The sequence below is a fragment of the Cydia strobilella genome, chromosome 14, assembly GCF_947568885.1.
Source record: "Cydia strobilella chromosome 14, ilCydStro3.1, whole genome shotgun sequence".
In the NCBI taxonomy this organism is placed as follows: Eukaryota; Metazoa; Arthropoda; class Insecta; order Lepidoptera; family Tortricidae; genus Cydia; species Cydia strobilella.
In genome coordinates this window covers 9620943-9648159 of record NC_086054.1, presented here as the reverse complement: position 1 = coordinate 9648159, position 27217 = coordinate 9620943, and the positions used below count along the sequence as shown (strand labels likewise).

The 27217-nt window shown below is 37.0% G+C and overlaps 1 protein-coding gene across 2 annotated transcripts in view; it reads right to left on the bottom strand.

Moving 5' to 3' along the window:
• The window catches only part of LOC134747370 (synaptotagmin-10-like), a 128107-nt gene that overhangs the window by 35732 nt on the left and 65158 nt on the right, over positions 1 to 27217 (bottom strand). Inside the window, exons 2-4 of one of the 2 annotated variants that reach the window (XM_063681996.1) lie at positions 21008 to 21170; positions 20107 to 20251; positions 2215 to 2358 (exon numbers count right to left, since the gene is read on the bottom strand). In XM_063681996.1, the coding sequence (XP_063538066.1) occupies positions 2215 to 2358; positions 20107 to 20251; positions 21008 to 21170 (452 nt within the window). The remainder of the gene's footprint in view (positions 1 to 2214; positions 2359 to 20106; positions 20252 to 21007; positions 21171 to 27217) is intronic. The other variant, XM_063681997.1, reaches the window with a different exon arrangement.

Genomic DNA, 27217 nt, shown 5'->3' with positions numbered 1-27217 from the left:
CCGGACACGGCCCGGTCTATAGTGAGTCATCCTTAAAGCAATGTACTACAATATTAAAGATAACGTCTTAAGCCTGATACCGAAATCTGACCGAAATTGTGGAAATTATGCATCAAAATGTAGGTATTCGCCAGAACAAATGCCTCAAAAACTGTAATAGAAACTGTAATGGATGTCATATATTACAGTTTTTAATTTAGTAGTGTGACTACTTAAAAAAAAACACATCAAAATATTTAATAAAATAATTTGATTTGTTCCCAAACTTGTTCAAATGCCTCAAAGTTGAAAAAGTCCAAAATGGTCATTCTAAGGGTCATCCGCTTAAGCTTCTATGTTATTAGCGATATAAAGATGATCATAAACCTGCCGGGAGACAATCTCTATAGTGCCTGAGTGATAAATAATGGCGTCATACATGTGACCACTGCCGAAATTTAAATTATAACTGTACCATGAGACATATATACATGCACGTGTGCTACATTAAACTAAAGGTTATTAAATGTGTTACGATTCGTTAATACATTATTTACAAAAATAATGTATAGTTTAAAAGCTACAATCAAAGAAATGCCATTTTTTATCAAAAAAGTTTGTGTATATCTATTTTATAGCTCAACTAAAAACGTTATAACAATGTTGCGTATTATAATTAAAGAAACCAGTTATTCAACTTTACGTCACAGGTTAAATTTTAAATATCTGATGGAAACTGTAGAAGTTGTATGTAACACAGCATCATCAGTAGCAGCATCAGTTAATATTGCTTTTTTGACCCTTTTTTGAAGCAATATTAAGTTAGCGTGGGTCATCTGTTTGGGGATTTTTCCGGTTTGCAATATTGTATTAAATAAATTGGTTTCGTGGGGTAGTAGTGTTATTTTTCCTAAGACTAGAGTAAATTAAGATACATACCTTTACTTTCTAAAAGTAATTAAGAAAATTTTCTATTATTATGTGATTATTATGTAGGTAGATCAGACACACCATATACGAGTACGTACCTATAAATTATCGATTTTAATAATATATACACGGTGTTACTTGAGCCACTGAAAACCTGAGACACCCCAACAGATTTTTTTAAATTTTAAACTCATCTTGAGTATTTATTCTTTAATCCGATAAATATTGAAACAATATTCGTTGTTTTCTTAACAATTCTATTCGACTGGTAATTCTACACAAGAGACTTCGTCGTTTTAGTGACATCAAACAATTGCTAGTTACCATCGTAAACACTGTTAACTGACCATTTGCATACCTTACTACAACGAGATAAGGTTTACCAATGGCCAGTTAAGGGTGTTGCTAATTGACAAATAACGTTGCTAGTTATTGATATTGTTGCATTACAAACTTGTAGACTGAGCATGTAAAAATAAAAATACCCAGATTAAAATATAGCGCAATCAATTCTCCTATCGATTCTAAACAAACTGTATTTAGGTTTTCAGTGGGTCATGAAACACCGTGTATATATACTTTTTTCGAGATTTTGAGTAAAATGTATGGTATGAAATCCACCTAAATAAACGATAGACTTCAGGAATCAACATTACATAGTTATATGTATATAACAATATTTTTTATTTCACACCTTAATATATAAAAGAAACATGATATCATTTGAAACCATGAAAGTCAATACTATCTTGACTACGGATAGTATCAATCTCACTAGTTTGCTTAGTTATTTTTTGTATTCCACTTGATTTATACTTAGTGCTTAGGATAAAAAAATCATATGTAAGCAACATTTCTGTTACATGCATGCCGTGTTTGCCTTTAATTGGGTGAATATACTCAAGCAATCTTATTTTATAACTCGTCCTTTTTAAGTATTTTTTGTATTTCACCTGTTGGCAAACCTAAATAAATAAATAAATAAAAAATAAACACCCAGTTCATAACATAAAGTCAAATTCCTTGACCCTACATCCGAATAAATAAATAAACCGGAAAAGTGCGAGTCGGATTCGCCCACCGAGGGTTCCGAACAAACGTAACTTTTTTTTGTATTTTTTGACAAATTTAGATAAAGGATCTTGACAGACAGACAGACGGACGGACGGACGGACAATAAAGTGATCCTATAAGAGTTCCGTTTTTTTCCTTTTGAGGTACGGAACCCTAAAAATATGATAAATGTTTATTTAATTATCACATATATAGCTCCTAAACACGTGTACCTACATAAAGTCTCCTTACCTTGATGAGTCCAATAGATGAATCAGCTCGCTCTAAGCTGCAGATGCTGAACTGGATTGAAGGCAGGTCCAGCCGGTAGGAGAGCTGCCGCTGGAAGGTCTGGAGACGCGTCGGAACAATCGGGAGCGTCGTTTGTCGTAGAACCTGTAACAAAAACACTTCTATTATACCCTTTTTTATTTGGCCTTCGCTATGTTGCGGATTTACAGTGGTACTAATTTATTTTACTGGCAGGGAGACTCTTTGACTCTCGTCTGTTTACGTTTAAAGTCATCCAATGACACCAATGTAAAGAAGAAAAGCAATTACTTATATTATAAGTAAATGATTTAACCACAAAAATGACATAAAAGAATGTCTACGATGCAAGAATTACTATTTTGACGAAGGATTGCGTATTGACCACGAGCCAAGAACAGATTTCAATGACCAATAGCCTCCCGGGCGAAAACTGGTAAAAGGCGATGCGTAATGAATTCTAGTGGACGTCAGCTACCACTCCGTTAGTGGGTTCAGGAATGGCAGAGACTGAACTAAACATGTAAAACAAAAAAAAAATTTGTCGTCGCCTCCTAAGCGCTATACCTTTTTATGATAGTAATTCAAAATCATGCAACTTTGCATGTAGCATTCCATAAGGCGTTTTAATAAACCTTCAATAAACGCCTGATGGCATGCCGCATACTTTTCGGAGATACAATGGTAAAAGGCGCTAATTTACATATTCATACGACCAGCTGACGCTCTTTCCACCGCGATACAACCGGCTGACGGTTTTTTTAAATTCATAATAGCATCTAAACTATAACCTGATCTGACAAAGGATCAATCGGGAGGCGATGACTGAAAAATATATTTTTTTAGATGTTCATGTGATCAGCTGACGGACTTCCCACCGCAATACAACCGGCTGACTATTTTTTTAATTCATGATAGTATCAAAGTATATAATTAACGATATATGCTCCTGACTCGCAGTCCAGTAGAATTCCAACAATTGATCGGTGACAGTCAGTGATCGGTACTGACATTCTATTTGACTACACGTTATTTCCATATGAAGTAAAGGTAGACAACCGATTCAATGTTTAAAATATCATCCCCATACAATTCGTTTTCTTATATTTAGTCTCTCGCAGAACATTTTCGAGCAAAATAACACATTCGTCATTTTTTAAAACTCGTCAGGCAGTCCCCAGTGTACCATTTTATCGCACGACGCAGAAATATTATCCTAAGTAACATTTTACTTCACGGCAGGCGACGATTTACATCTAAAAATTCCATTTTCCTGGTCACGTCTGAATCTGATAAAAATCCCGTAGTCAACCAAATAATACGTTCAATTTAAATTTTTACAACCCACAGTGTCCCACACACGCCGGGTTTATCCTGTATAACGGCCCTATAATTTCTAAATTTTCATCGCTGTTTGGAGATGATAAAACCGTAGATTCCTTAACATGCTATTTCACTATGTATGTAGGTATATAAAATATTATAAAATTACGTCAATACCTGAAATTTGTTTCTCCTGTGGACAATTTGTTAACAGCATGTTCGTAATTACGTAATTATTTATTAAAAGGTTCCCTTTATGTGGATGAGGGTTGAGTCGGAAAATTAGGCTTTATGGCACTTTGGGCGTATACACAGGAGACTTAACCTAATTGCTGTGTTTAGAGTCTTACCTACTGTGTTCTTGCACAAGGTTTTTAACTAGAAGAATATTATTATTTTATAAATAAATAAATTGAAATTGAAATGAAGATGGATTCGTGTCCAATTGGAGGTACTCATATATCAAGTTTTCTTAAAGTACACTAGATTTACTCGTGAGTCATATGGTGTCCGTACTATACCATAGATACCAACTGACAACGATACTTTTTAATCTTTTCTACTTAATGTTGAGATCCATAATAGTAACTCATGTAAAGAACTAATTGATTATGATTATGAACACATATGTGTATATCTAAACGTGACGATAGCCAAATATGCGTGCGACTAAAAATTCATAAGTTAAGCCTCACGTCAAATGACTCACGATATTTACTATTTGAATACATATTCCTGTTTAGTTACACGTGTATTTATTCACCTAACTCAGGTTACCAAGGTTACTACGGTTCCAAGGTTACTCGCATAATTTTGCCAATTTTCCCCGTCTGGTCGTGAATCCCCTATTGTTTTCCAATTTTTTGCACTATTACCCAATTCAATATGCTACCTTTTCGTTTAACATTACACGCAGCTACTTCTTTATTTATACGTAAAAAAGATGATTAATGTATCGTTTTATATTTATTAACAAGCTATTATCTAATGGCATCAGTTAATTTCTGTAATAACATAGTTATTCTGTTTTCGTTTCATAGAAATAAAATAGATAATTTCGGCACAGACATGTTGTTTATTTAAGTACGCTCTAGCACTGTTACTTTTGTATTTTCAAATGGACCCAAAGCTGCTGCATTCGTTCCAACATCTAAGTAAAAATACAGAACGACATAAAATAAATGTTGTTTTATTTATTTCATTTATTACCAACTTAAATAATCATGAGCACATTAAGACATCTTACGTAACCTACAAATCATCAAAAAACTTTTTAACCTTTCTCAATCTTAACACCTCGAATTATACGGTACCTCCACAGCAGAATCCTAATCTTGTTATTATATGAAAAGTACCTACTTTAATCTCAGCTCCTCCAAGTAAAGTTGTATAATTGAAAATACTTTTATGCGATGTTTACGTTGCATGTTGCACTTAATCTTGACTCGCACTCAAGCTTATATAACGCCAACTTATGAGGCTGAAGGCACTTTTCCCAATTACCAAGACTTTGGCGAGTACTTTATGCTCTAATGAAATGAGATTTTAACAGGAATTTAAGGGTCCTTATGTTACGTTTATGCACGTTTATGGTGTTACTGGAGCTAAATGATATCTAGTTAAGAGTTACTTATAATAAATTATTTCATTCGTCTTTTTAAAGCTAATATTATGACAACATACAAAAGATTACAGAGTTACGTCTTAAGATTATTTATTTATTCATTCATTCATTCATTCATTCATTCATTCATTATTTATTCATGAACAATAAACACATAAACTTACAGTTGAATATAAGTTAAAATCAGGTCGGCGCACAAACATTGAATTTTCTACCAGTATAAAATTATACAAATATAGATAGTTGAATTGAGAGTTTTTCATACACCCGTTTTTTCGTATGCTTTATATTTTCATATAAAGCTAATATGAAACTCATGTAGTGTGGGCTAACTAACTAAAACTTTTAGAATGTTACAAAACGTTTATTCATATCTTCTATTTCCAGAAACTGGAAAATGAAAACTAGCCTCTTTTACATCAAAAGCGTTACCTGCCTGGAGCAAGATAAACACAGCCCAAAGCATCAAATACTTAAATTAACGTAAAAATAAGCTAATGTAATAATAATAATTACGCACTAAAAAATTAACAAACCGAGCTTATTTTGGCAATGTAATTAGGAACTAAAACGTTCGAACGTGGGCAAAGACCTAAAATATCAAAGGAATAATTATATTACTATTATTACTTCCACACCGCTTTATATCATAGAGGCAATAAGTAATTATGACATTATTTTATACTGTTTAATCCAACCTACCTAAAAATATCCATTCCTTTTTTCTCTTGTATCAAAGAAACATTAACTACATATTATTCCTTTTTGGTTTTAGTTTTTTCGCTTTCGTACGACGAGTTTTAATGTGCGTAACTTCTCTCTAAAGCTAAATATCTATTCTAAACCTAACGTCGCTACCGAAACCTACATACCTGCTAGCGTACATTTAAATAGAATGTTTAAATTCTAACTAAAGCTAAACCATGGTCAAAATTTACCTAGATCATCCAACCATACACCGTATGCGGTTCCGACGAGTACCTGTACCTACATATCGATGACATGTAAACAAAGATCCAATTGAAAGCGTATTGGACGCGCAGATACGAGACCTATCCTTAGGGAGTTCTCGGTAAACGGCGGATTCCAAAAAAATAAATATGTTCTGAGGACTGTTTCATCTGTTGCTTCCGTCAAGTATTATGATTTCTCTTAGGAGTATCGGGTAAGCGAAAAGTTTTTCAACACACGATTGGTCACGCCAATGTATTGGCCTTGAGATGTGTAGTACTTTACTTTATCCTAATAAAGTTGTTATGTTTGAATTTTGGCCTAAGCAGAAACGACTGTTAAAAAGCATAATAATATTGTTAGAAATAATGAGAATAAGGCATATGTATATCGAGCGGCAGTTTGGTAACCAGGATTACTTAGGTTTGATTGAACCCAGGACTGCTGAACAAAAATATTGGTATCGGAAAATAGAAAAGCTTTTTCTCAATCTTTCTCTTTCTTCTTTGAGGCAAAAAAATATGTAGAACTAAAAATCAATATTTATATGATTTGAAGTCGTGTAAGTAAATATATCAGTAATAGTCTAAAAGTCCCAACTTTGCAATAAATCAAGTGTATGAAAATGTTGCATAGGAAATCAAAATATTGATTGAAAAAAAATTGACTTAAATAGTACTCCACAACTCTACAAGTCTAAACTACTTAAAAATGGTTGCGATCAGGGAGCAATTACTTTACACTACAAAAATGGTTGCAAAGTTCTCGTAATATACTCGTATAAAACTTACCCACAAAAGTTTCCTCTGAACTCTGAGAATTTTATTAGATGTTGTGGAACCTGCGTCCTGCTCATGAAAACTTACTGCAAAATTATAAATTCTTCAGCTTTTCAATAAGTAGCGTTCATATAGGTAGGTATATCAATGGTTATCTTGTAAGTGCTAAAGTAAGACGTTGGACGGACGTAGTTAGCTATATCATGATTTGAATGATATCTAGGTAAAAATCTGTAGGTAACTTTAAAAAGAGTACTCATTGGCAGGTCCTTCATAAACTTGAATAATTTTACTCATTGGCTGCTTTGCCTATTCGAAGAAACTAGTATAATTTGTCGCCCTGACTATAAAACAGCAACCTTGAACCGAAGTCTACGTCTCGCAAGTCGCAACAGCCGCTCGATATAATAATATAGTCTTAACCCTACAGTACTTCCTACCGGGTAAAAATGTCATAAAAGGTAGTTATTAATATTGTCTTCGGTTACCGCGATAGTTACTCATGAAATAAAACTATGAAAACGGATTATATCGCGTATATTGAATTTATAATACATCCCGACGTTTCGAACTCTTTACAGCGTTCGTGGTCAACGGGTGACTGAGGAAAAATTACAACCTATCGGAACCGATTTTGCATGTACAACCAGCCTTAAAGTTTGTAGTCTATGATTGTTCATTATTTTAGTATGTGGGTATTTTTGCACTTTGTAATTTTTCCTCAGTCACCCGTTGACCACGAACGCTGTAAAGAGTTCGAAACGTCGGGATGTATTATAAATTCAATATACGCGATATAATCCGTTTTCACAGTTTTATTTCATGGGTAGTTATTAAGTTAAATAAGTTAAGTACATATGTATTAACTGGCGACTGATGACCCCACGGTCATACTCTTTATTAAGTTTTGCGGGGCTATGATTATAGTAAGAATACACTGTATTTTATTAAATAAATAAATAATAATAATAATAAAGTACGATTCCCACCGAACGGGCGGAGTCGACGCGCATTTCACATTTGTACGGCCAAGCCGGTCTGCTCCTCGCGGACGCGACCGGCTTCGGACGGACTCCATCGCTTCTGCCATACGTAATGTATGATCATCATTCAATTTGAAGAGCTGTGGGCTCTTGTCGTTGCAGCGTCATGAAGTTATCTCCACCTTGTTCGATCCGAAGCCAGCCCTTCAGTGTCAGGACCAGGGTACGGCCCCTTCATGCTCCTTTACATATGCTCCTTTACATATGCAACTTTACATGTATAGGTACATTGAAAATGCGCTCCGGCGCGGCCCGACTCTAGCCGGTCGATGGGAATCGTACATTAGAATCCGTCTAAGCTAACTCTGCACCGACTGTAACTTCAAACAGAAACGTCACTTTTAACACTAACAGATCACATCCACATTCATTTAGGATCCCTTTTTATAGTTTTTGTAAGGGCGAGTCACAAAACTCACCGCCATAGGCACAGTTGTGCGTATGCTTCTGCAGAGGGGAAGTACATGGTACGAATGTCGTCTCCCATCCGTGTTGCTCGAAAAATAACATCCATATAGATTTCTCGCCAGAATATTCGTTGACCGCGTAGTAACTGTAGTAGTAAGTAATAAGTAAGTAGTAAGTAATAAGTGTAGTAGTAAGTGTAGTAGTAACCGGTCAGGTTAATTAACGAATAAATATTGCGTTACCTGTTCATAGCATATATTAATATTTACTTAGTGCGATCCAACTGTTACTTATGCGGTTTTGTGATGGTTTGCCAGACCTGAGTAAATATTACACATTTGCGTTTCATTGTTATCGGTCATATTTACATTAACGCCTGAAGATGTATTAAATCACATTTACAATCGGGTCTATCGGGTATTTATTTTGTTACCTTTATTTACCGACGTTTAGACACAGATTTCACTGGTCGTGGAGCCGCGACCACGACCAGTGAAACCTGTGTCTAAACGTCGGTAAACTGAGGTCCTAGCAAAATGTCAAAACAGAGATTTGTGTAACTACCCGACGAAAAGTGAATGAAAATTGTCAATAGTCCGACACGCAACACTCACAACATCGACACGCAATGCACGCACACATCCGAAGATAAATCCCTTGGCCTGAAGATGTTTCTATTACATTCATTCTAGATGTTGAATGAAATCCTGTTAAAGAAAATTTACACTGATATCCAAGATATGAAAGAGTAAACTGAGCAATATATATATATTCTTTTATTCTGCCGTATTTATACAAAAATATTGCCACGGTAATGTGACATAATTAAAGCAATCGGATCATAACGAGCATTTTGGTAAAATTCTTACAGGGTGGCCTAAAAGTACGTTGACAAAAAATTTGTAGGAATAATTTTCTTACTTACACGTCTTTAACAGAATGTCATTAAGAATTAAAATAACAATCATTAAAAAATATATTATCATTAAAATATTCTCCCTTGGCTTTGATACACAAATGTAAAGCTTTGTAAAGAGCATGAACGGGAAATCGCGGGAAGCGATCTCCTTTAGAAAATGGTACCTTAAGCGGCAAAAACTTCGTAATGAAGATAAACCTCCAAAGTAAATCTTTTATTATTCCCAAATGATAAATAATATTTTCCGAGCTCGTAATTATGCCTTCCGTTTCTTTCACGGCCAAGTTATACATAGCAGTAGTACCTACGACATAGATTATTACAGGAAAATAAGAACTTGGACAGATAAATTAAGTTTCTTATAAACTACGCTTTTAAAAAGAGTTTTTATTGCGCAGTCAACGCAACGAGACATTTCATTTACTTAGTGATTTTGCTATGATTGACAATACCTATTAATATAAAAAGTTTAGAAGTGTTCCTTTGCTACGTTATTCATACATTATTGTTAATAGTATTATATCGTGAATATTAATCGAACTTAAACTATCGTGAGACATATTTCAAAATATTTAGATCAGTACGGTTTCGGTTTCGGTTTCTGATCTAAATATCGTGAATATTGATTAATTTTACGTTAATAAAACCATGTGTATATGTTACGGGTAACTTGATGAGTCCGGTCACTTTGAATAATGACCGATCTGTATGCATAATGCCCACATCAAGTGGGCAATATGTAATTAAAATTGCATGGTTAACTACTTTGACCAGTCGGCATAAATAATTATTCATAAATCGAAGATCATTGCCATACTATACTATAAAGCATTATCAAGCATATTTTTATAACACAACCTACTTATAGGCATAGAGTAACTTATACTAGAGCGGTACTGTCATAGTAAATTTTGTAACCCCAGTAAATTCACTGCCATCTGTCGACACACTTTAAAACTAAAAATGAAGATTTATAAAAATACGATAAAATGTATTTAAATATGGATAAATGATTTTTTTTATTTGCATTAATTATTTTTATGATTTTGACCCATGTTCTTTCACTGATATGCGTTAAAATTGTTAAATAACAAACGAAACCGTCAACGCCATCTATACGACATTAGGCCAAAGCTAGTAGCGCCCTCTGAACGAGAATCAAATTTTCTTGATTTTCGAGGCACGTTTTTTCCTTAGACTGTATCCATCTATTACGGAGTTATATCTATCTTTGTTATAGGTGAAAAGCCGTGAAAGCTTTTCAATGTAACCCTTTGCGCAGCCAATGGCTATTTTCTTTGTATAATGGTTGGAACCGGAGGAAAGTTATTATTATATAACATCGTTACATTAACAAAGGTACCAACACATTTAAAAATAATAATAAATACGTGGGCCGATACAGATGGACTGCAACCCGACTGCAATTAGTATGTGAACTGCACGCCGACCGCACGCCAACTGCAATGTCGACGTGGAGTTCACATACAAGTTGCAGTCGGGTTGCAGTCCGTCTGTAAAATTCTTTTTCAACGTATTTTTGAAATCAAAACCAAATAAAAACATTTCCGATGCTTTTTTCATCCTCAGGCCCAGGAGAACTAATCTTAAGGCTCACTGTTCTTAAAAGCTTTGCGAAAACCCGTAATGGATAAGACCTGTATGGACGTGAGTAAGCTGAAAAGGGGTATTCAGATAAAAAAACCATTATATTGATTTCATATGAATCTCAGTACACCTCGCTCATATTTAAAATTCAATTCAATTCATTGTAATTTATTTCTAGTAACTAACAGACTCATATTTATGGTTAGTATGGACTTATAGCTATGTTAATATCTACATTTCACTGGAAAAAAATAATTAATTACTAAGGCAATGTGTCAAGAACCACCTTATAATAATATTTAACACAGCCATCTCTTTCACCCACGACTCAATAGTCCTTTCACACAAGCTGGGTGCTGCCTCTGCGTGCATCTCATGACGGGCAAAGGCAGCAGCATTCGCTCGGTATACCCCTTGCATGTGTTGTCTTCGGCTCCGCGCACGCCTCCCAAATGTCGGAAACAACAGTTTTCCGTAAACGTGAAGCGGAAAGCTACTGATTTTATGGAAATTGATGAAATAAATTATTTGAATTTATTGGTGCCAGAGGGGCGCAATGAGCTTAATCTCAAATCACTGTTTTATTTTTTAATCCTGAATACACCCCTGGAATTAGGTCAGGCTTCGCATAAGGGTGCTGATTAAACTCCAACGTTCCAACGGGTTAAAAATTAAGGCCTTGCGAAATCTGTGTAAATTGTTTTATGCGGGATAATATCGCGAGTTTGACTGAACCTTATGACAAAAATGTACATAGTAACATGCATAGGTAGTAGTTATTATATACGGTAACGATAAATAAACGTAAAACCTGAAACATGCTGTATAGCTTGACGTCATTTGTCTGTCATGGCCATGAATGTACGCTCCATCTGATACTACTGATGATGACTGTGCTCTTAAGTTGCTTTAATAACTTATTTACTGCATTGAGAAACTAGAACCAAGGCTATCATATTAAATTTCGCTAGTTACGTGTAGCAACTTATCGGTGGTACCTATTAAAAACCGACCAAGTGCGAGTCGGACTCGCGTTCCAAGGGTTCCGTACATTACACAATTTAAACAATGTATTTTTATGTGAAACGTGAGTGAAATGTCTTTAAAAAACCGGTAGGGGTCGTATCAAAAACTAAGTAATTAAGTCCACTCACGCTTGACTGCAATTCCTAATAGGTTTTCCTGTAATCTATAGGTAAACTTAGAACCAGTAGTTTCGGAGATAAAGGGGGGAATGGTCATTTTTTGCCTATTTTCTTGAATAACTTCTAAATTGTTTGTCCTAAAATTATAAAAAAAAATATTTGAGATTCTTACAACGAGTTCTTTCATTTGATATGTAACACGATATAGTTTGAAAATTTTATTTTTTTTATTTTCTCATTTACCCCCCAAAAGTGGCCCCCATGTTTAAAATTAATTTGTTTACGTTACATATCCGTCTTTGGGTCACAAACTTACATATGTGTACCAAAATTCAACTTAATTGGTCCAGTAGTTTCGGAGAAAATAGGCTGTGACAGACGGACAGACAGACAGACAGACGCACGAGTGATCCTATAAGGGTTCCGTTTTTTACTTTTGAACCCTAAAAATCTTGCCAGTGGCAAATACTTGCAACAGACGTGACTTTACGTGAAATGAATACACATCTACATATACCTACCTACCCGCGCGATAACTACCTATCGCTCTCTAATTAATACAGTTAGAAAACGACGGGTAGTCTATCTCGCGGGCGAGATATTGTAGCAGCGCTCCTGTGCTAAGCCTATACAGACCAGTGGCAGATCGCAACTCGCGGACCGCGGCACTTTTAGTACTTCAAAATTAGTTTTCCTTGGCAATTTAGACCGATTAACGATGAGTGTTTTTAGGGTTCCGTACCCAAAGAGTAAAAACGGGACCCTATTACTAAGATTCCGCTGTCTGTCTGTCCATTTGTCACCAGGCTGTATCTCATGAACCGTGATAGACACTTGATAGTCACTAGACACTTGAAATTTTTACAGATGATTTATTTCTGTTGCCGCTATAACAACAAATACTAAAAACATAATAAAATAAATATTCATTATCCCATACCACAAACGTGACTTTTTTGCCGTTTTTTGCGTAATGGTCCGAACCCTTCGTGCGCGAGTCCGACTCGCACTTGGCCGGTTTTGATTTAAACAGAAAAGAGAGCTTTACTCAAAATTGGTAAAATAGACATTACTCTTGGCGCACCACAGACATACAGCCAGTCAACCAATACAATTGGCAAAGCGGTTCGCCGCTTAGCCAGCTTATCGCGGTTGGATAGTCAGGTCACCGCAACGCTGCAGCGTTCCACTGTCGAACCGCGGCCAAGCGGTCACCCGTCCAACCAACGTCACTTTTGATTTGTGTTTATTAGAGCTTAAACAACTCGATTAAGAGCCATACGAACCCGCCGCCAAAAAGCCGCTCCCATACAATCGAAGTTACGCTCATTTTAAAATGGCATGCTTATATTATTAGGGTAAAAACGGGACCCTATTACTAAGACTCCGCTGTCCATCTGTCTGTCTGTCACCAGGCTGTATCTCATGAACCGTGATAGCTAGACAGTTGAAATTTTCACAGATGATGTATTTCTGTTGCCGCTATAACAACAAATACTAAAAAGTACGGAACCCTCGGTGCGCGAGTCCGATTCGCACTTGGCCGGTTTTTTATTACATTAAACTTGACATTAACATTTACTTAACATATATCTATGTCTAGTACCGACCCTAGTTTACTATTGCTAAACATTGTTATACAAAGAATATAGAGCGAGCAAAAGTTTTGTATGTAAGTTTTGTGCCTGTACCCAAGGTATCACAATTTTGTAATGTCCGGTAACAACGACAAGCAAGAACTTAGGGAGACTCTCAAATGCAGCGAAGAGGTCGTTATACATATTTCCTCAACTGCAAAGCTGTTGCGAAGTCACTTATTCCCGGACAAGAAAAGCGCTAATAAATAAGATGCTGTAAACGATGTTAGAAACTATGTGCATATTGTGCATACTGCATGAGTTCAGCGTATTTGAGAAAATATCATAGTTTTACTCGTTACTTGCTTTAAAAAAACTTAGATTAAATTTCACTACGTAGAGAACGTTGGAAGCCAGCGGTAAGGGCGTGTGACTTTCAATCCGGTGATCGCGGGTTCATCGCTGGATCCCGGGCTCGTACCAACAAGTTTTTCGGAACTTATATTATCATCGGACTCCCCAGTACTTATAAGTTCTTCACCTCCATAATACTTAGCAGAATTAGTACCAAGATTGAAAATCTTCAACCAATAGAACAAGCGGGGTTCCGGTCTGGTTTTTCAACAACGGTCCATATTCACGTTATGCAACAAACTATGGAAAAATACAAAGAATTTAACAGACCATTATATTTAGCGTTCGTCGATTACGCCAAAGCATTCGACACAATATCACATGACGCGATCTGGGAGGCACTGAAAAAATGTCAAGTCCATGAAAAGTACTTCAACATCCTGAAAAACATATACGACAATAGTACCAGCTGTGTGAAATTAGAGAAACGAGGACCGGAAATACCAATACTACGAGGAGTGAGACAAGGGGATCCTCTGTTCCTTCAAGATCTTCATAGCAGTGCTGCAAAACATTTTTGAGTAACTGCAATGGGAAAACGAAGGCATCATTATCGGCAACCGCTATCTAAGTCACCTCAGATTCGCAGACGACATAGTCCTCTTCGCAGAAAGCAGCAAAAATCTGGAAAAAATGATAAATCAACTAAGTGACCAAAGCAAAAAAGTAGGTCTTTCAATGAACAAAGACAAAACAAAGCTAATGACTAACAGCTCCGCATATATAATAAAACTCGAAGGGGAGACACTAGAATACGTAAATAAATACATATATTTAGGAAAAGAAATATCCTTCGAAAAAGATAACGAAAAAGAAGAGGTAGACCGCCGAATAAAGATGAGCTGGAAAAAATACTGGTCCCTGAAAGAAATAACAAAAGGTGACTATCCGCTCCACCTAAAAAAAACAGTAATGGATACATGTATTCTACCGACCCTTACGTATGGCTGTCAAACGTTGACCTACAACAACACTATTTTTTTTTTTTTTTTTTTTTTTTTATTATAAACTGATCGGCGATTGGCCCTAGTCACACCTGATGGAAAGTGAAGACAGGGCCTAAGATGGAGCTCACCGGTTCAGTAACAGCCTATTCACTCTTGTTTTAAAGAGACCGAGGTCATATTGATCAGGGAATACAGATGGCGGGAGCGCATTCCATTCCTTAGCCGTCCGTACCAAAAAGGAGGAGGCAAAACGTTTCGTCCGAACGAATGGAATGTGGACCACGAACGGGTGCATACGCTCCCCGCGCCTGGATGTCCGATGATGGAAAGGGGAAGGTGGGATCAGGTCGTGCAGTTCCTGTGCGCACTCCCCGAAATGTATCCGATAGAACACCGATAGGCAAGCGACTCGACGGCGATGCTCAAGGCTCTGTATCCTTGACTTGACCGATGGATCATCACCAAAGAGTCTATGAGCCCGGCGCTCTACCGAGTCCAGGGCCGCCAGCTGATATTTGGCAGAACCGTCCCATAGGTGGGAGCAGTATTCCATGCACGAATGAGTATATAAAAACAAAACTAGTGAACTGCCAGAAAGCGATGGAGAGAAGCCTTCTAAAAATAAGGAAAATTCACAAAATAAGAAGCGAATCCATACGGAAGAAGACAAAATGAATTGACGCCCTACACTACTGTCTACGCTTAAAATGGCGATGGGCTGGCCATGTAGCACGCTACAACGATAAGCGATGGACAGCAGAAGTAACTAGATGGAAAGGTCCCAGTGGAAAAAGACGACAAGCACGACCTGCTAAGCGATGGAGCGATGACATCATAGCTACAGCTGGAAAAGAGTGGATAAACCAAGCAAAAGACAGAGAAAACTGGATAAAACTGGAGGAGGCCTATACCCAGACAGGGGTTCCTATCCAAAAAAATGATAATGAAACAAATAAACAGTAAAGCAAATAACCTGAGATGGGAAACGAAATGGCTTAATAATAATAATAATATTATCATCGGAATGTTACCATCCGCCCCGCTGTGCATCATCTCTGCTGCTGTCCTGCATGCTGTTTAGATTGCTTTATTTCTGACATCCAAGTGTGCAATTTATGCAGAAAAATCTTAACTATGTATCGAATTTACAGCGATAAAAATCTAACTTAAATTACGCATGCACTCAATCGCAACGAACAGCAATAAAAGCTGGCACACAATACAAAGAAACATCTTCGCAAAAGTGCGAGACTTGCGGAACACGCTCAAAGGCGGAAGACGTCGTTATATCTCAAGTGCATCGCTGTCGAAACCAATCGAGGCACTTCAACCCGAGCGAAGCGAAACGAAAACAAATGCTACTAAAACATTATAAATAAGGAATCATATAACTAAATAAATCATGTATATAATATTGTCTTCGGTTACCGCGATAGTTACTCATGAAATAAAACTATGAAAACGGATTATATCGCGTATATTGAATTTATAATACATCCCGACGTTTCGAACTCCTACAATTTAGGAGGGAATTAAATCTTCTCGGGTCCGAGGTGTAGGGTTGGAGCCGGCGTAGTTTTTATCGCGTTTATATATATATATATCTTTACTTAAAAATAATTGTAGTGTATAACTAGCCTTATGAACCGATTTTGCATGTACAACCAGCCTTAAAGTTTATAGTCTATGATGGTTCATTCTCCGGTAATAAGTACAGTGACAAGAAATTGTAGAAATTAAAAAGTGTCAATACTTTAGTGTCGTCCCTTTCAAATAAATCTAAGAAAACCGGACGACACCATATTGTATTGCCAGTTTTTAATTTCCACAATTTCTTGTCGGACTATACACACGTTCTATCTTCGTTTCTCATCCACTCCATTGTGTTAGAAAAACTCACCCAAGTTGCATTAGTCCACAATAAACTTGCGTCCTTGGATGAAGCTCTCAATGTAATAAAAGTTTTTGCGAGATACTTTCAGATCACAGACTATATACCTTCTAGAGACTTCGCATAACGGGTTTACGAACTTTCACGGCCGCCACAAGTAGTCGCTCTTAAGACGATAGTGGACGACCGCTTGTCCATTCAAATGTAGTCCCCATTTTTCTCCCTGAATATTGAGTTTTTACAACATTTGTTGGTGAGCGCATGCCACTGGCTGATAAACAATGGTCACGCGCTCACCAACAATGGACACACGCACGCACAAAAGGAACAAAAGCTTTTGTTTAACAGATTACGGTCTTTGGCGAAAAATCATTTGAGAAGATGCAGACTATACCAAGTTTCATCTGAATCGCCTCAGCGGCTATTGATTCCCCATACAAACTTCCACCCCCCGTTTCACCCCCTTGAGGGGTGAGTTCTGGGATAAAAAGCACCCTATGTCCTTCCCCGGGACTCAAACTACCTGTATACTAAATTTCAACCAAATCGGGTTAAGAAATGAAAATGCTCGGTCGGGCAGGAAATGTGACGCGCTTGGATAAAGTACGAAACGAATATGTAAGAGGTTCCTTCAAAGTTGCACCAATAGCCGAGAAGGTCAAGGAGGGGCGACTAAGATGGCACGGGCACGTCATGATAGCTACTCCGTAAAAACAGTGCTGAACATAATAATAATAATATAACTTCCTGCCTCGCACAGCTAAACTGTGGAATAAACTGTTGCCTGCGGTATTTCCGGACCGATACGACCTTAAAACCTTCAAGAAAAGAGCGTACTCCCATCGGCCATGTAAAGGCCGGCAACGCACTTACAACCCCTCTGGTGTTGCGGGTGTCCATGGGCGGCGGTAATCGCTTACCATCAGGTGATCCGTCTGCTCGTTTGTTAATAGCACGCAGCGATCAAAAGGCAGAGGCAGACCGCCCGCCACTTGGTACTGTCGAAAGGGAACTAAAAACCCAGAATATCCCATTGTTGACAACCCAGACTGGCCTGGCACAAGCACACAAGAAGGCCTAAGCTGAATATTGATTAAACTTACAGAAATCGACCTAGTCTCACAGGACTCAAGCTCAATAATGTTTGTATTGTGGGTACTTAAAAACGGTATATATAATAGATAGACATACTTAGAATATAGTATTTTCCTTTTTTAATGTGCCTTAATTTCCTCCTGTGCCTGTCTACGATATTAATTTAGCTGTCTGGTTGTCGAGCCAGATTTCCTCACAGAATTGTAATTTCCTGTAAAACATAACTACCGGTACATATATTATGTCGTTTGTGATAAGCTTATGATTTGTGGCGCGCCAGCTGGTTTTTAGGGCTCATAGTCAACTAGGAACCCTTACAGTTTCGCTATGTCCGTCTGTTCGTCCGTCCGCGGATTTGCTCCGTGATTCTTAGTGCTAGAAAGCTTTAATTTGGCATGGATACATAAGTCTTGCATGGCGACAGAACGGTAAAATAAAAACTACGAAATAAAAATGTTTAGTGTACCTACCACCCATACAACCGTTTTTTTTTTTCATTTTAACCAAAGGTTTTTCAAAATGAATAAGGGTCTCCCCCCCCCCTCTTATTATAGACCCATGGGTACAAAAATTATAAAAAAAACGTAAAAAGCTTAATACATACTTTCAATGAAAACCATAGCGAACATGATCGGCCCAGCCGTTTTTGAATAACTGCAAAAAGTCTTCTTTTCTTCGTAAAAAGTCGTACAAAGTGATGCGAAGGTACTTCCTACAATAAAGTCGTGTTCACATCATTTTTAAGCCATTTGTCTGGATCGATATTTTTGCCTTCGACTGTACATGAGCCTTTTGCCCCCGTTGAGTCTATTCTAGCAGGATGGTAATTACGGAACCCTTCACTGAGCATGGCCCAACATGATCTTGGGCGATTTTTATAAAATAAATTCAACAAACCACTACCAACAAACTTTTTCACCGCAACGCTCGTTCATTTCATTGCTCATACCACATTCACCTGTGGTTTTAAATTGAAATAAATTTGATTTTGGCTCGTCAGCCCATTCCATTCCTTTAATCAAAGTTATAGCCCGGTCTGACGCGAGCAATTATGGTTTGACGTTTAAATAGTGCAAGAGCAAATAAAACTTGCGAGTGCGATAAAAGTGTGACGTATTGACCATTTATATTTATATACTCCTCCTCATCGTTCTCGATGTCGGTGACCCTAAATAACGTGAGCCCTATTGTGGCTGGCCAGGCCGAACTTGCTCTTAAATCTTGGACTCTATTGCACGCGTGACAATAGAGTTGGCAAGCTACGTTTAAACACTGCTTAGGTCTCACTTTCCATCATCGTCTTGGCGTTCTACCATTCATAACGGTGTCAAAACATTTTAGGCTTTAAAACGCCAGTTACGGAAGTATCACACAACCGCTATGTTATTCTAAAACATTATAATCGAAATATTTATTATTTCCCAAAGAATCCGAAACATGTCGCCAAAAGCCACTAAAAATGATAGTGAGTAAAAACCGTACTGATAAATATTTTGAAATATGTCTCACGATAGTTTAAGTGCGATCATTATAATCGAGTTTAAAATAATATGAACTGAATTATACCGAGTACATTGTGACTTTAAAGTTTGTTAGAGTGATTTTAGTCGATGTCAGATCTCTAATATTCATAGTTGTGATAAGAATAAATGAAAAAGATTTGTAAGTATGTAGTACCTAATGAATCTAGTGATTAAGCTAATGCGCTTAGTGTTAAATGTTTACTTAAAGGAGGAATATACTTACATTTGATATTATAGTTTAAAAATTTTAGAAATCGCTTCATATCGATATCAATAACATATATATATTTAGTGTACATGAATAGTCATAAGGTATAATTAAACATATTATTATATTATTCATCTAGAAATTTTACTTCGCTCAAATGTTACTTTTTTTTGTTTTTTCTTTCAGTGCACCCACCTTGACGCTTTTCTGTTTAGCCCTATGGTTGACTGGTAGAGAATGCCTATAATGGCATTAATTCCGCCTGTTGTATACTTTTTATATGTTGTGCCTGTTGTATAGTTTAAAATAAATAAATAAATAACACTTGACTGGATGTTTAATTAATCGTTACAACTGGTGCATGTTTGCCCACGTCAAACCAAGGTATGAATTCTAAATATGTCAGCCATGTTTCTTACCTTCTTATTAGCCGGATCCTTATGCTCCTGCACATACTCCTGCTTGAGGGGCTCGGTCTGTAGATCTGGCAGGGAGTGGCTGATTCGTATAGCGGCTTGGCGAGATAGGGAATCGCAGTTGCTCTCTTCGGACGCGCGACGGCTTCTGCCAAACAATTTATTTTTACTTAGGTTTTACATATACGAGAATATAAGGACAAAAAAATGGTATGGATATGTCTTCCTGATTTTACTTCTAGTTCTCAGTATAGAAGAAAGTTAAACCATTTCTTAATAACTTCCCTGTTCGACAGTTGCATCTGTAATTTCATTCATTTGAGCAGTCGTTTCAAATATCTACGAAAAAAATACACTTTTGTGCATAATGTCTTGAAGCTACTTACATTATTTTTTATAGTTACGTGTTTTGATTACAATAGTAACATTTAGGTTATAATACCTACTAATAAAATAAACACATGTCGAATGTAAAGCGACATAAAAAGTGTAACGTAGCTATCGCTAACAGTCCAGCGCTTAAATAGTTGTACATTCATTCACCCTCTTTGACATGGTCTTAACCACCTTGCAACATATAGCGACAGAGAGGAATTCTGCATGAAGCCAGATAATATATCCAGATGCAGCCAGATTATATAAATATATTCTCAAAACTCCGAACGAATTCACTGCCATACAATTATGAAAAAAAATATAATTACGCTTCTGGAGTCAGTGTCAAGTCAAGGGAATTCGCTCCGAGGTCATTATAAAGCAAGAAGCGCAAGCTTTACATGGACAGCAAAAAGGAAGGGAAAATCCGATACACACCCGCGGTCTATGGCAAACCACGGCAGCAAGCAACACAGCAAGAAACGAAATCTTCACAAGGACAGCAAGAAGAAAGGGAAGGGGCTATTACCGTACACACCTCCCCACGATCCATCGCCACGTGGCGGCGCAGTGGTATCCGACGGCGGCCAGCAACACGGCCGCCATGACAGCCAGGAGTAGCGCGGCGGCGTAGTCCACCGAGCTGCTGCGGAGACCTGACAGATCCTCGAGGCTCTCTGGTTGCCACGCAACTGTGGTCAAAGGATATACGAATACTCATTATACAAACTGAATATACAAATGAAAACATGTATATATATATATATATATATATATATATATATGTATATATATATATATATGTGGCCTCGGTCAACGCCAGCTGCTCGTGCTCAAATCCCTTGGAAGCTCGACGCAACAACGCTGCACGTGCCGCAGGTCGATCGCTACTGAGGCCGCCCACTTATGTAGGTAAAGTTCGCCTTAATAGCCTTCGCCTAGTCACTTCAATTGATCTGATTCTTAACAGTCTTTTGTGTTTATAGCTAGCATAATTCAACTAAGACTGTCACTCGTGAATGTTTTGATGTAAATATCATAACATGAACGATTTCGGTATTATTCTCGGCATTAAAGTGGATATTAACGATGCAACACAATCATTATGTTAAATAAATAACCGTCTTAGTATCTATTATGCCTTTCTATTTACATATGATTTGTTTAGAAACTAAAGATATTTCGAAACTAAATATAAATAATTATCTGTAATTACATACTTTTAAGTCAATCGAATTGCACTAAACGAAATTATTAAGTCCTCTGTAATTCTGTATAGATTGTAATCCCGTATAGATAGGCATAACAGTTTAACTGATTAATATTAATATGAACTCTTAATTATTGGCAAATGAAATTACGACCGAATCGCATAATTTAATTTCCCATCCAACCAAGGTTACTTACAAGGTTACCATATACTGAATATCGTCGTGTTGGTGAAAGCCTTATTGAGCTTGTAACTTTATCGAATTGTGTAAAAATTATGTAATAAAAGAACATTGTAGGTACATATTTACAAATTCGTAATAATTACTTTATGTTGAACGTGGTTGTTTGCTTTTTTGGACATATGTGTATGGTCTAGGTACTTCAGTGTATTGTGGCGCCAGCTATTTACTGCTTTTTGATCGACATTTTTCATATATATTCCTCCTTTATCCTTCCATTTTCCTCCTTTTACTTCTACCTTACGGTTGTATACTGTTAAAGTAACTACGTAATCTGGGGGCACGGCCGTGCCCCCGCCAAGACGAGACAAAGGACAAAAGGCAGTGCATATCTTTTCTCGGCACGTTTCGCCGTATTTTCGAACCCTCGTAGCTTCGTCTTGGACAATTTAAATTAACGGCGAAAGAAAGAAAGATTGCCGAGCCGGCAAAATGTAAGACAATACCTGTCGCAGTGCAAGCTGGCACTGTGACAGGTATTGTCATGTGGCCATGTTGGGTTTTCTTGACTTAAAAGCAAGTAAGTATTGTAGATTCAACATAAATAAATTTGTGCTAAGCAGAGCTGCTGTCAGCAAATTAAATAACAATTTTTACCCGATAAGGCAAAGCCTACATGGAAGGCTTATGACTGGCAGTCTATGATGATCTTAATCATACCCACCCATACACCATAAACTTACTTATTCTTATTATTCCCGTTCCACCATAGTTTGCTTGCGTTATCGTGACCCGGAATTAAAAGCCTATAGTGGTAACCGACTTTCAACAAGAAAAAGCACCTAAAAAATTCGTAGCTTAGTCCAACTAATTGATAAATAAAATTAAAGGAAAAATGCACAAATAGTTTCGAATTTGTGACTTTGTGAGATACTGACCCGATTGCTTTAAGCCATTACTAAATACTAAGCTATTGAGCCTTCCACTCGAAGCGAGTATTTTTACTAATGTTTATAAAGTTTTGTTACCTACATAATTGGCCTGCTAAATACATAAGGGACAAATTTAGTTCAAATTCGAATTCAAATAAATAATTCGATTGTAATTAATTTGAATCCATCGGATTATTACAGGGATAATTCGCGCATAAATATTTGTTGAAACGAGATTAGATTGGAATGATGTTTTTGAAATGTTTTTTTCTTTTTTACTTTAGATTGTATTTCAATTCAATTAAAATTGAATCGATTGTCGACGAGTTTTCCCATTTTTCATTAAGAAATATTTCGTATTTGACTCATGTTTTTTTTTAATATCTGTCATTCATTTCATGGAAAATCGTGATAAAAACCTCAAGATAACCATGATGATGATTATGGTAGATTGCATGATGATGGTAGTCATTGAAACCGAAGAGAAGAAGTAAAGTGAAACGTAAGAATTTGCGACCCCTGTTCTATAAATAAATACGACCTCAAAATATCAATATCATCAATGTATTCAAACTGAACACGTGTAATGAATACTCGTATGATTTCAAGGAAGCAATTATACCACGACGGTAAAAAAAAACGACGGTGGAAATCTAAGCGTACAGTCAACGTCAAAGATATGTTTACACTTTTCTAAAACTACTTTGTAAAAAGGAGAAAAAATAAATGTAAACATATCTTGAAACTAGGTCCATGGGGTCCCAGCGCGCACAAGTTGTTTGCAGAAATCGTGACCGAAGAGCTGGCGGCTTTCTCGCACAACGTACCACCATTGCGATACAGCGAGGAAATGCCGCCAGCATCCTTGGTACTTATTTTGCGGAAATGAGAATGTTGAGATGGATGTGTGGAGTGACGAGGAAGGATCGGATTAAGAATGAGTATATTAGGGGAAGTTTGAAAGTAGCACCAGTAACGGAGAAGATAAGAAGTAGTCGGTTAGCGTGGTATGGGCATGTGATGAGGAGGGATGAATGCCATATAGGTAAAAGAATGTTAGGGATGAATGTTGATGGACGGAGAGCGTATGGTAGACCCAAAAAGCGATGGATGGATTGTGTGAAAGAGGATATGAGAAAGAAAGGAGTGAGTGCTGAGGTGACGAAAGATAGAGGAGAATGGAAGAGAAAAACATGTTGTGCCGACCCCACATAACGTGGGATAAGTGTAGGAAGAAGAGAGATCCTTGGTACCTATTTTAGATTGGCAGCCATCACCTACCTGGACAAAAGTAGATTTAGATTATAAGCTAGTTAATAAATGAACAATGTAGAATATAATTGCCATACGATAAATAAATTTTAGATTTAAGCTAGTTATTAAGTTCGTATGTAGTATGTTCGTCGTATGTTATGTTACATTACGGCTGCAACGTTATTTTACGTTTCATATGTTGCAACGCTACCCTCAGGATTTTATTTTTGACCCACTCGCTTCGCTCAGGATTCTATTTTGGAACCCCTCGCTTCTCGTGGTTAAACCATATAATCCATTCGCTAGCTCGTAGTTCAACCCCAGAATCCAATTCGCTAGCTCGTGTTTCAATTCCACACTCGGGTAAAATACAACTTTGCACCCTTGTACAAATAACTATTTTCTAATCGAACTTAAACATACAAACATAAACCATCGAATAATAATCGAATTATTCTGAAACATGTCGCCAAAACCGAATAAAAATACAAGTGAGTGAAACCGACTATTTTCTAACTAGAAATAAAATAATGATTTCGACTCACTTCATTAAAGAATTCCCTTTCAACATAAGTTGTCTTGTTTTATAATTGACGAGAGATATTTAAGTACTTATCTTTTTATTAAATCGTTGTCTGGCTTCACTCTCAAGATCGGTATCTATTTCACAGACTTATCTACTTAACTAGTTATGACTTTGGCCTGATTTAGTAAAACGAAAGTCAAATAAGAATTTTGAATGATTCACGGTATGGAATGTAGAAGTAAAATGAGGAAAATCTGTATATATGAAAAGTGTCCATCAAAAAACAGTAAATAGGCGGCGCCACCATACACTGAAGTAGTAGACCAATACACCTAGTATTTTTTTTTATATTGTTCACGCGCCTATGAGGCGTGAACTATATTCTTGATTTTATTGTTGTAATTATGAAAACTTGTTATTATAATAAATCAGAATATTATTTATTGTATTTTTACATTGAATGTATTGACATTTTTCTTCTTGTTTTTATAGCGAATGTTTTATGACATATATTTAAATCATAGTTTTATAAGTAGCATCCGCGCTAGACCACAAAGGTTGGATCGCTAACATACTGCCCCACCTTGAAAGCCTGGCTTTCAAGAGGCTCATGGGAGGGATACGGCTCGATTTATAATGCCGTTCTTTGTTTGTAGGTCGACTACTCTGCAGAGTCCATCATTTCCAGTATAAAGTTTGACGATGCGCCCTAGTAGCCATTTCATTGGTGGCAGCTGATCATCCATGACTAGGACTAGGTCGTCGATCTTGATGGATCCCTTACTGGTTTTCCACTTGAAACGTTTCTGGAGAGTAGCGAGATAATCCTTAGTCCACCGCGTCCAAAAATGTTGCTGAAGTCGTTCTACGAGCTGGTATCTATTGACCGTCATCATCTTCACTTCAGGCGATGGCAGTGACATCAATGGTCGCCCGATAAGGAAGTGCCTAGACGTGAGTGGAGTTGATTCCAATAATCCTCAGACAAATTGTCAGAGGACGCGAAATCATGATTGCCTTTATCCATGCAAACAGATTAGGCTAATTTCTTAAAGGTTAAATGGATATTAGCAATAATACATTTAAATTAATATTAGCTAAGCAGACATGACTGCTGCCTTCCAGACTCCGCCGAAGTTCGGGGCGTATACCGGAAAATAATGAAAGATAAGTTGCTCACTACAAGTAAACCCTCCGATTTGCCGTATGTACACGTTTGTAGTAACATTCTGTTCAATTCATTATAAATTACCTATAAAGTTTTTTTAACTGTCACAAAAGATATTTAGCTACATACTAATAATTATTAATAATAAAATTAAGCAAACACACAAAGATACGTTGTTAGGCCACTTAACGAACTATACTCTACTACTTCCTTTAAAGTAATATAATAAATGTGTAATAGGTAATAAACGATTTAACATCTGGTAATTGAACGTCAAAGTGTTTGGCTAAAGGCCACTCAGACTGGTTTCTCAAGGAAGCAGGGTCCTTCCCACCACAGAGTACTGGCGAGTATATTGTTGAGGTTTGACTCCCCTTGAAGCCCGATCTGGTGAGTTCAATTCTGATGAGACGTGATGTCTTGCATTAGGATGGACTACAGGTCCATTAACATTTCGCGAATCACGTAATGATGTATTATAAAATACCCGAAAACGGGACGGTCCATTTTGGTCAGGTGCTCTAACCTTTCGTATACTTTGAAGGAAAGCATAATCATGTTCGTGGTTAAATATACCGCCTTTAGAAGCATAATAACATTCGCTTAAGGCGTCCTCCGGGGCCTCACGAAGTGGAAGCTTCTCTTGAGAAAATTGGCATCGAGTAGAAGAGCTTGAACCCTGACCTGTCGGACCAGACACAAGCCAACCTAGATAAGATTCTTTTAGAATTGGTTTGTTTTTGCCTAATTTAATTTTCTTGGATCCTACAATGTCCCAAAACACATCACCTCCTAGTAACACATGTATTTCAGACGGACGATAAAAACTGGGATCCGCTAACTTAATAGATGCAGGAATGTCAAAGTGTGATGTGTCAATTTCTAAATTTGGTGTAAGTCCTGATACCTTTGGCATAACCAAACAAGACACATCTATTTCAAATTGGTCGGTTTTAGATTGTACTATAACATCGCTAAGTTTTGAAGCACTGCCAATCAGGTAGTCATTTAATCCAGTTATAGGAGTCGGCTCAATTTCACTGTAGGTAAGGTTCAACCTTCTTTGCATTGTTGTAGATATATAAGAAGATTGACTCCCTGGATCTAATAGAGCTTTAGTAATGTGAGTTTCTTTTGTTACAGGATTAACTAAATTTACCTCAGCAGTACATAACAGCACATAACCTTTGTTGTTTGGGCTGAATGTAGACATTGCAGTAGTAGTATTTGTATCATTGTTGTCATTAGTTTCAATATGTAATAGTGTATTGTGTTTTTTATGACATGTCTTACATGGGCTTAACCGGCAATGAAAGTGGTGATGACCAGGGCGCAGACAATTTTTACATAATTTGTTTTTCGCAACGTCATTTTGCCTGCTATCTAATGACATTTCCTTAAACTTGTCACACTCAAAATTGAAGTGATTTTCATTGCAAAACGCACAAGTTATTCTTGTTTTTGTGTC